The 11,332-nt window shown below is 42.2% G+C and overlaps 1 protein-coding gene across 1 annotated transcript; it reads right to left on the reverse strand.

Moving 5' to 3' along the window:
- Positions 1 to 1,678: 1,678 nt before the first annotated feature.
- LOC135532849 (uncharacterized) lies at positions 1,679 to 9,239 on the reverse strand (the record flags this gene model as incomplete). The annotated part of the gene is made up of 4 exons (XM_064960280.1): positions 9,192 to 9,239; positions 2,683 to 2,760; positions 2,061 to 2,405; positions 1,679 to 1,897 (listed from the first exon to the last, which is right to left on the reverse strand). Coding segments are annotated over exons 2-4 (619 nt in total), but the record flags the coding sequence as incomplete, so codon positions are not given.
- Between the last annotated feature and the right edge of the window lie 2,093 nt (positions 9,240 to 11,332).

The raw sequence follows: 11,332 nt of genomic DNA on the forward strand, positions 1-11,332 counted from the left end.
AAAATAAATGGAACACTAAAATAACACATCCTAGATCTGAATGAATGAATTATTCTTATTAAATACTTTTTTCTTTACATAGTTGAATGTGCTGACAACAAAATCACACAAAAATTATCAATGGAAATCAAATTTATCAACCCATGGAGGTCTGGATTTGGAGTCACACTCAAAATTAAAGTGGAAAACCACACTACAGGCTGATCCAACTTTGATGTAATGTCCTTAAAACAAGTCAAAATGAGTCTCAGAAGTGTGTGTGGCCTCCACGTGCCTGTATGACCTGGGCATGCTTCTGATGAGGTCGCGGATGGTCTCCTGAGGGACCTCCTCCCAGACCTGGACTAAAGCATCCGCCAACTCCTGGACAGTCTGTGGTGCAACGTGGCATTGGTGGATGGAGCGAGACATGATGTCCCAGATGTGCTCAATTGGATTCAGGTCTGGGGAACGGGCGGGCCAGTCCATAGCATCAATGTCTTCCTCTTGCAGGAACTGCTGACACACTCCAGCCACATGAGGTCTAGCATTGTCTTGCATTAGGAGGAACCCAGGGCCAACCGCACCAGCATATGGATAAACAAGGGGTCTGAGGATCTCATCTCGGTACCTAATGGCAGTCAGGCTTCCTCTGGCAAGCACATGGAGGACTGTGCGGCCCCCCAAAGAAATGCCACCCCACAACATGACTGACCCACCGCCAAACCGGTCATGCTGGAGGATGTTGCAGGAAGCAGAACGTTCTCCACGGTGTCTCCAGACTCTGTCACGTCTGTCACGTGCTCAGTGTGAACCTGCTTTCATCTGTGAAGAGCACAGGGCACCGGTGGTGAATTTGCCAATCTTGGTGTTATCTGGCAAATGCCAAACGTCCTGCACAGTGTTGGGCTGGAAGCACAACCCCCACCTGTGGACGTCGGGCCCTTACCACCCTTACAGAGTCTGTTTCTGACCGTTTGAGCAGACACATGCACATTTGTGGCCTGCTGGAGGTCATTTTGCAGGGCTCTGGCAGTGCTCCTCCTGCTCCTCCTTGCACAAAGGCGGAGGTAGCGGTCCTGCTGCTGGGTTGTTGCCCTCCTACGGCCTCCTCCACGTCTCCTGATGTACTGGCCTGTCTCCTGGTAGTGCCTACATGCTCTGGACACTAGGCTGACAGACACAGCAAACCTTCTTGCCACAGCTTGCATTGATGTGCCATCCTGGTTGAAATACCTGAGCCACTTGTGTGGGTTGTAGACTCAGTCTCATGCTACCACTAGAGTGAAAGCACCGCCAGCATTCAAAAGTGACCAAAAAATCAGCCAGGGAGCATAGGAACTGAGAAGTGGTCTGTGGTCACCACCTGCAAAACCACTCCTTTATTGGGAGTGTCTTGCTAATTGCCTATAATTTCCACCTGTTCTCTATTCCATTTGCACAACAGCATGTGAAATTTATTGTGTTGCTTCCTAAGTGGACAGTTTGATTTCACAGAAGTGTGATTGACTTGGAGTTACATTGTGTTGTTTAAGTGTTCCCTTAATTTTTTTGAGCAGTGTATATCTTGAAGCCCATTCAACACTGCGTGGCAAAGCATACAGAACTAAAGCAGAAGTGGACATCACATTTACAGCAAATTCAATAATGATCGTCTGACGACCTGAAACAAATGTTGTATGTAAAAGTCCACACTTACACACTGCAGGAGAGAGGAGATCCTCATGGCCTTTTACAGCACAGGAGTAACTGTCTCCATAGTTACTGGAGACTGGGTCTTTGTACTGGGGGGAGGTGCTCTCATCTAGATGTTGTCCGTTCTTGTACCAGATGTAGGTGGGGTTGTCAGTCAGAGTACAGGTGGTGATACAGGTCAGTGTCTTATCCTGATGTCCACCAGTCACCTTCACCTGAAGACCTGGAGAAACAACAATATCACTGTAAATCCCTTTATCACTGACTTATCACTCTAATAAAAAGATGGAAGAAATCCTATGTTATACAGACATAAACACAAACCAAGACATTTATCCTGAACTAAATGGAATTCAACAGTTGAACTATATTGAATGTTACTGTACCTGTGACAGACAGAGTGACTCCAGGATCACCAGTATATCTCCATGTTCCAGTCTGATCTGTAAATCTGAATTTGTACGTAGCTGAGTCACTCTCTCTCAGGTCTGTGATTGTCTGGGTGTGACCATTCTCTTCATCCTCAAGGTACGTCACACGTCCTTTGTAGTCTGGGTCATCACTCAGACTTACAGGACCAACAGCATCATATTTGTTGAACCAGTAGGTTGTTGTGACTGTATGACCTCTGGGATATGTGTAAGAGCAGGTCAGCTCCACTGTTGACCCCTTCAAGGTACAGATACTCTGAGTGGTGTATGTCACACTCCAGCCATCCTGACCCAGTACCACTGAAACACAGTCACACAACACAATGGTATCAGAATTAAGCCAAGGCCATTTGTCTCACACTGAAAGTAGGGTTTGTTCACATGTTGTTGCTGTAGTTGCTGAGTGTGAATGGAAACTGTAGAAAAGCATCACTCAATGAGGTGTGAAAGATAACTATTTAAAGTGAAGTGGCGATGCCTAACAGAACACACCAGAATAACATTATGATTCTTATCCTTTTAGAAATGTCTGTAGATTGATAAACAGAGCAACTAAAAGATAAGAATGAGACCATACCTGCTACAGACCAGAGAAAGACCCCCAACACACTTCCTGCTGTTCTCAAGGCCATTGTTGCATCTCCCACCCTGCAGTCTTAGAAACAAAAACAACAACTCACTCTATAGCTGGTGAATAAATCCACTTGATACATAAAACTCTAAATGGGGCACAGGGCCTCATTACTGAAAATGAACCAGACTCATATTGTATTGTGTTGTATTGTGCTCTATGGTTGTCTATCTGAATATTGTCTGTATGTAATGTGTGTGATGTGTTGCATGTCTGTCTACATCTGTCTATTTAAGATGACTTGATGCATGATTCAAAATCTATTTCCTAATGGATACAATAAAGTCATCGTCATCATCAACAACAAAAACAACAACCACATATTGTCACGGCTTTCGTTGTGGGAAGGAGGAGCAGACCAAAATGCAGCGTAGTTGTGATTCATTTTATTTAATAAGGAAACTACACACGATAAACTAACAAATGTCCAAAAACCAAACAGCCCTATCTGGTGCAAAACACAGAGACAGGAACAATCATCCACAAACACACAGTGAAACCCAGGCTACCTAAATATGGTTCCCAATCAGAGACAACGACTAACACCTGCCTCTGATTGAGAACCATATCAGGCCAGACATGGAAATAGACAAACAAGACATCCAACATAGAATGCCCACTCAGATCACACCCTGACCAACCAAAACATAGAAACATACAAATAAACTATGGTCAGGGTGTGACACATATTGAACAGATCTGTATTACTGTAAACACATATTTCTACATTGATTATTCAGAAGCTGTTTTATTCTCAGAAACCCAAATATAGGAGGATAAATGTTCCATCTTTTACGGTCTGTCAAGCTGTACAGCAGCCTAAAGACTGACCACCAGGTTGAATGATAGCTGCTATCACCAAGCTGTACAGCAGCCTAAAGACTGACCACCAGGTTGAATGATAACTGCTATCACCACCAGGTTGAATGATAACTGTACAGCAGCCCTAAAGACTGACCACCAGGTTGAATGATAATCACCAAGCTGTACAGCAGCCTAAAGACTGACCACCAGGTTGAATGATAGCTGTATCACCAAGCTGTACAGCAGCCTAAAGACTGACCACCAGGTTGAATGATAGCTGCTATCATCAGCAGCCTAAAGACTGACCACCAGGTTGAATGATAACTGCTATCACCAAGCTGTACAGCAGCCTAAAGACTGACCACCAGGTTGAATGATAGCTGCTATCACCAAGCTGTACAGCAGCCTAAAGACTGACCACCAGGTTGAATGATAGCTGCTATCACCAAGCTGTGAGGATAAACAGCAAGTGACTCACACACACACTTTTCTTTAAGGGGGTAGCTCCGCTTCAATATTGCAGATTGTGGCTTCCATCATTGTAATTGTCTGAATCATTTCCAATTCCCTATTTATAACTTGTAAATATTTAAAATATATATCAAACATAAATACATATATACATTATATTTAATATATATTAATATATATACAGTGTACATCATATATGTCATAAACTCAGCAAAAAAAGACAAGTCCCTTTTTCAGGACCCTGTCTTGCAAAAATATTTTGTAAAATGCTAATAACTTCACAGATCTACATTGTAAAGGGTTTAAACACTGTTTCCCATGCTTGTTCAATGAAGCATAAACAATTAATCAACATGCACCTGCAGAACGGTCGTTAAGACACTAACAGCTTACATACTATCGGCAATTAAGGTCACAGTTATGAAAACTTAGGACACTAAAGAGGCCTTTCTACTGACTCTGAAAAACACCAAAAGAAAGATGCCCAGGGTCCCTGCTCATCCTCGTGAACTTGCCTTAGGCATGCTGCAAGGAGGCATGAGGACTGCAGATGTGGCCAGGGCAATAAATTGCAATGTCCGTACTGTGAGACGCCTAAGACAGCGCTACAGGAAGACAGGGTGGACAGCTGATCATCCTCGCAGTGGCAGACCACGTGTAACAACACCTGCACAGGATCGGTACAACCGAACATCACAAAAAGTAGTACACTATTTAGGAAATAGGGTGCCATTTGGTACACACCCACTGTTGGCCATTGTGTTTAGTACTGGTACCTAATAATAATGTCCTCAATAATGTAGGGTGGACTATTTTGTGTTCTTTATGCTAGTCTTAACTTTTTTAGTTCTTAATGTCTCTGCCATCATTTCCTATGGCCGAAACAGCTTCTAAACATCAGCACAGTGATCACTAAACTTGATTTGGATGAACATTTCTACTTCAACAGGTCTGCAACTTTGGACATTCTGCTTACTCCGGACCAGACCCTGATCCCCGGCAACAGAGAGTCAAGCGAGCAGGCATACTGACGATATTACGTCGGTCATCAAATAGAACCCCAAATAGACCAAGAAACTGGAAGAGCTCGAGACTATCCTGTCAACAGGACCTGAATAACTGTATTATATGTTGCTCCTTCTTTTTCAACCTCACCTGTGCTCCTCCTTTTTGAACCTCACCTGTGCAACTAGGGGCAGCAAAACTGAAGTTCACCTATACTCTACACATGCATAAAAAGCCCTCCCTTTGGCAAATCAGACCATATCTTTATCCTCCTGCTTCCTGCCTACAAGCAAAAGCAAACAGGATGTACCAGAGACACGCTCAATACAGAAGTGATCCGATCAGGTGGATGCTCAGCTACAGGACTGTTTCACTTGCACAGACTGGAATATGTTCCGGGATTCATCCAATAACATGGAGGAATTGATCACGTCATTCACCACTTCATTAATAAGTTTATCTCTGACATGGTCACCACAGTGACCTACAGACGTACCAACCAGAAGCCATGGATTACAGGCAACATCTGCACAGAGCTAAAGGCTAGAGCTTCCGCTTTCAAGGAACGGGACACTAATCCGGACCCTTAAAGAAATTCTGCTATGACCTCCGATGAGCAATCAAACCGGAAACGCGTCAATACAGGACGAAGGCTGAATCCTACTCTGCTGGCTCCGAAGAGAGAAGCATGTGGCTGGGCTTGCAAGCTATCATGGATTACAAAGGGAAATCCAGCCGCGAGCTGCCCAGTGACACAAGTCCACCAGACGAACTACAGTAAGTTACTTCTATGCTCGCTTAGTCTATTATCTATCCTGATGCCTAGTCACTTTACCCCTCCCTATGGGACAGCAGGTAGCCTAGCGGTTAAGAGCGTTGGGCCAGTAAAGGTTGCTGTTTTGACTTCCTGAACTGGCAAAAGCAGTAAATTCTGCAGTTCTGCCCTTGAGCAAGGCAGTTAACCCACAACAACAACTGCTCCCGGGCGACGATTACGTCCATTTGTACAGCCCCACGCACCTCTCTGATTCAGAGGGGTTGAATTAAATGTAGAAGACACATTTCAGTTGAATGCATTCAGTTGTGCAACTGACTAGGTATCCCCATTTCCCTTATATGTATGTACACAAACACCTCATTACCTCGTAGCCCTGCACATCGACTCTGTACTGTGGAACAGATGTTATTTTTACTCGTTATTGATATTCGTTAATCACTCTGTATTTATTCCTTGTGTCACTATTTCCCCCAAAACATTTATACAGTGTAAGTATTCAGACCCCTTTACCTATTTCGACGTTTTGTTACATTACAGCCTTATTCTAAAATGGAATAAATAAACTATTTCCCTCATCATTCTACACACGATACACCATAAAGACAAAGCAAAAACATTATTTTTTTTACACAAGTATTCATAACCTTTGTTATGAGATTCGAAATTGAGCTCAGGTGTGTCATGTTTCCATTGATCGTCCTTAAAATGTGATTGGAGTCCACCTGTGGTAAATTCCTGTCTATATAAGGTCCCACAGTTGACTATGCATGTCAGAGAAAAAAACAAGCCATGACGGCGAAGGAATTGTCTGTAGAGGTCCGAGACAGGATTGGGTCTAGGCAAAGATTTGGGGAAGGGTACAAAACATGTCTGCAGCATTGAAGGTCCCCAAGAACACAGTGGCCTCCATCATTCTCTGCAGCACTCCACCAATCAGGCCTTTATTGTAGAGTGGCCAGTTGGAAGTCAGATGACAGCCAGCTTGAACTTTGTCCACAGGCACCCAAATGAGATCAGTCAGGTTTGAGGGAAATATGAAAAAACTAGAGAGAGATCCTGGATGAAAACCTGCTCCTGTCACGCCCTGGTCAAAATATATTATGTTTATTCTCCATTTATTCGGTCAGGCCAGGGTGTGACATGGGTTATTGTGGTGTGTTTTTGTCTTGGGGTTTTGTGGGATGTCTAGCGTTAGTCTATGGCTGCCTGAGGCGGTTCTCAATCAGAGTCAGGTGATTATCGTTGTCTCTGATTGGGAACCATATTTAGACAGCCATATTCTTTGTGTGTTTCGTGGGTGATTGTCCTTAGTGTCCTTGTTCCTGTATCTGTGTTAGTTTACACTAGTATAGGCTGTTTCGGTTTTCGGTACGTTCTTTGTTTTGTAGTGTTTGTATTTAGATTTGTGTTACATTTTTGTTCATTAAACATGGATCGCAATCTACACGCTGCATTTTGGTCCGACTCTCCTTCACCGCATGAAAACCGTTACAGCTCCAGATCGCTCAGCACCTCTCAACAGGACAACGACCCTAAGCACACAGCCAAGACAACGCAGGAGTGGCTTCGGGACAAGTCTCTAAATGTCCTTCAGTGGCCCAGCCAGAGGCAGGACAAACCCGATCGAACATCTCTGGAGAAACCTGAAAATAGCTGTGCAGCGATGCTCCCCATCCAACCTGACAGAGCTTGAGAGGATCTGTAGAGAAGAATGAGAGAAACTCCCCAAATTCAAGTTTGCTAAGCTTGTTGCATCATACCCAAGAGGACTCAAGGCTGTTATCGCTGACAAGGTGCTTCAGAAAAAAAAAAAGGAAAGGACCCGACACGTTAGTCAGCATTTCAATCCACCATCACTGTGTCTCATGTTTATACTACTCCTAAACACAACCCACCATCACTGTCTCATGTTAATACTACTCCTAAACACAACCCACTGTCACTGTCTCATGTTAATACTACTCCTAAACACAACCCACCATCACTGTCTCATGTTAATACTACTCCTAAACACAACCCACCATCACTGTCTCATGTTAATACTACTCCTAAACACAACCCACCATCACTGTCTCATGTTAATACTACTCCTAAACACAACCCACTGTCACTGTCTCATGTTAATACTACTCCTAAACACAACCCACCATCACTGTCTCATGTTAATACTACTCCTAAACACAACCCACCATCACTGTCTCATGTTAATACTACTCCTAAACACAACCCACCATCACTGTCTCATGTTAATACTACTCCTAAACACAACCCACTGTCACTGTCTCATGTTAATACTACTCCTAAACACAACCCACCATCACTGTCTCATGTTAATACTACTCCTAAACACAACCCACCATCACTGTCTCATGTTAATACTACTCCTAAACACAACCCACCGTCACTGTCTCATGTTAATACTACTCCTAAACACAACCCACCATCACTGTCTCATGTTAATACTACTCCTAAACACAACCCACCATCACTGTCTCATGTTAATACTACTCCTAAACACAACCCACTGTCACTGTCTCATGTTAATACTACTCCTACACACAACCCACCATCACTGTGTCTCATGTTAATACTACTCCTACACACAACCCACCATCACTGTGTCTCATGTTAATACTACTCCTACACACAACCCACCATCACTGTGTCTCATGTTAATACTACTCCTACACACAACCCACCATCACTGTGTCTCATGTTAATACTACTCCTAAAGCTCTTACTAAGAATCCACTTAATCACTCTTACTGTCACGCTTTAGGCCATTTTCAAAATGTATTGCCTTCAGAGCTCTTAAAACAGCATGCACAATCTTTATGTGAAACCACATGTACAATGTACATCCCATCTTTTTATAGCATACAATAAATCTGTGTATTTGTCAAGGGTGCAAATAATTTTGGTCATGACTCTGTATCCAACAATCAGATTAATATGTAAAAATAAACGTACACTCACTCACACACACACACACACACACACACGCACACACACACAAACACATCATTGACCCTGTTATACTATGACAGTGAACATGACCCTATTGAATGGAGATCTGGGTATTACTGGTATACTCTACTGATCATGTTTTAAACATGTACATGAATAAACTGAACTAAACTAAACACATGAAACCACGGTCCAGGGTTTGTATTCACAAAGTGTATCAGAGTAGGAGAGCTGATCTGGGATCAGTTTAGCCTTTTAGATCATAATTATATGGACCGTGTGAGACACTTTATGAATACAGGCCCTGATGTAACAACCAAAACACAGTTCAATATAAACCAACAAGTACAAAGATACAGTAAGTAATTTGATGTTTGGCTAAAAACAACAAAAGTAAACCATATTTCAAGATATCATCAAGAGTACTTACAGAGTGAAGTGAAGAGGAGAGGTCTTGAACAGTTAGTCAACTTACTGTCACTGCGTGGAAACAAGAAGTAGTCTACTGTAAGTATTAGTAGAAGCAGGCAAAGCCTAAGTGTGAGTTCTGTGGTTGACACATTTTAAAGTAGTCTAGACAGGTCATTAACATGCAGCAACAACATGTCACATAAGGGATGTTACTGTATCTAAATAGAAAATGGTCTAAAGTCAGAATACTGTAGTTGCATTTCTTTATTTGAGGAGTGGACCTACATGTTTTACAAGAGACAAAATGTGACCCATTCCCATCACTCCTCATCAGCTGGTACTGAAGGTTCCAGAACAGATGAAAGGGGAGTATCTTTGGTTCCAGTGTTCTAGACTAGAGCTCTCCCTACTGACATCTCAACATTACTGCAGCTACCAGGCTTCATATGTCCCTCGTAGTCTGATGAAAATATCTAAAATAGAAGGTAGAAAATATCAAAAATGTATATAGAATAAAACAGTCACGCACGTAAAAGTACTGGTATTGGGACTTATGTTGAACTGGTGTTTTAATTGAGTGAACTAGTGATCTCAACTAGCTTGTTAGCTACATGATGCTGCTGTTATTCAGTGATAAACAAGCATTTTGGTGCATCACACAGCTACTCTGAATGGACTGGATTGTGATCAATATGATGCACTGCCACTGAATTACAGCAAGACCCCATACTTAGCTAGTGACCTAGTTAGTTAGCTGACATTTAGCTATCAACATTAGCTAGCTAGAAACAACAGACAACAGTGAGTTGTCATTATGCCAAGGCCAAGGCAAGCTGCTCTGAATGTCCACTGTGTTCTTGTGTGAAAGAGATGTGTTCAGCTCACTGATCTTCAGAAAAACGGACCCAAAGTGAACCCTGACATGTGTATAACTAAGTCTGTCTGTCTCCCTGGGATTATTGTGTCCTATTGTGTCTGCATGATGCGTGTTTTTTAAACGACAATGAATAATATTTAATGCAATGAGTTATTGCTTCATTTTTGTTATTTTAATTTATATATTTTTTTGCTTTTTTTAATAAAAAAATATTTTCTTACTTAAAAAACAGAATTGTTGGTTAAGTGCTTGTCAGTAAGAGTTTCACAGTAAGGTCAAATACACCTGTTGTATTCAGCGCATGTGACAAATACAATTAGATTTGTTTTGTGTGTCTAGCTGCTGGACATTGCTCCCTCTGACACTGGGATTCTGAACCTCTAAAAGTCTGAGCCGTTTGGGGGGGGGGGTTCTACTAGCTGACATATGGAATTGTTTTAACCTGTTGTGACTCTGGGGGCAGTATTTTCATTTTTGAAAAAAAACTTTCCTTATTTAAACGGGATATTTTGTCAGGACAAGATGCTAGATCATGCATATAATTGACAGCTTTGGATAGAAAACACTCTAATGTTTCCAAAACTGTAAAGATATTGTCTGAGTATAACAGAACTGATGTTGCAGGCGAAAGCCTGAGAAAAATCCTATCTGGAAGTGCCCCATATTTTGAAAGCGCTGCGTGCCAATGAGTCCCTATTGAGCTGTGAATGTGCTATGAACCAGCTTACGCTTTCTACGTATTCCCCAAGGTGTCTACAGCATTGTGACATAGTTTTAAGCATTTATGTTGAATAATACCCGTAGGGGGCTACATTGCGCAAGTGGTCACATGATGCTCCCGGAGAAAATCTCCTGTACAGAGGTAGCCATTATTCCAATCGCTTCTACTGAGAAACCAATTGTCCCGGTTGATATATTATCGAATAGATATTTGAAAAACACCTTGAGGATTGATTCTAAACAATGTTTGCCTTGTTTCAGTCGATATTATGGAGCTAATTTGGAATATTTTTCGGTGTTGTCGTGACTGCAATTTCCGGTTGATTTCTCAGTCAAACGTGAAGAACAAGCTATTTCGCCTACAAAAATAATATTTTGGGAAAAAATGAACTTTGGCGCTCTACCTGGGAGTCTCGTGAGTGAAAACATCTGAAGTTCTTCAAAGGTAAACGATTTCATTTGATTGCTTTTCTGATTTTCGTGACAAAGTTGCCTGCTGCTAGCAAGGCATAATGCTATGCTAGGCTATCAATAAACTTACACAAATGCTTGTCTAGCTTTGG

This window comes from Oncorhynchus masou, unplaced genomic scaffold (assembly GCF_036934945.1).
Source record: "Oncorhynchus masou masou isolate Uvic2021 unplaced genomic scaffold, UVic_Omas_1.1 unplaced_scaffold_2060, whole genome shotgun sequence".
NCBI lineage: Eukaryota > Metazoa > Chordata > Actinopteri > Salmoniformes > Salmonidae > Oncorhynchus > Oncorhynchus masou.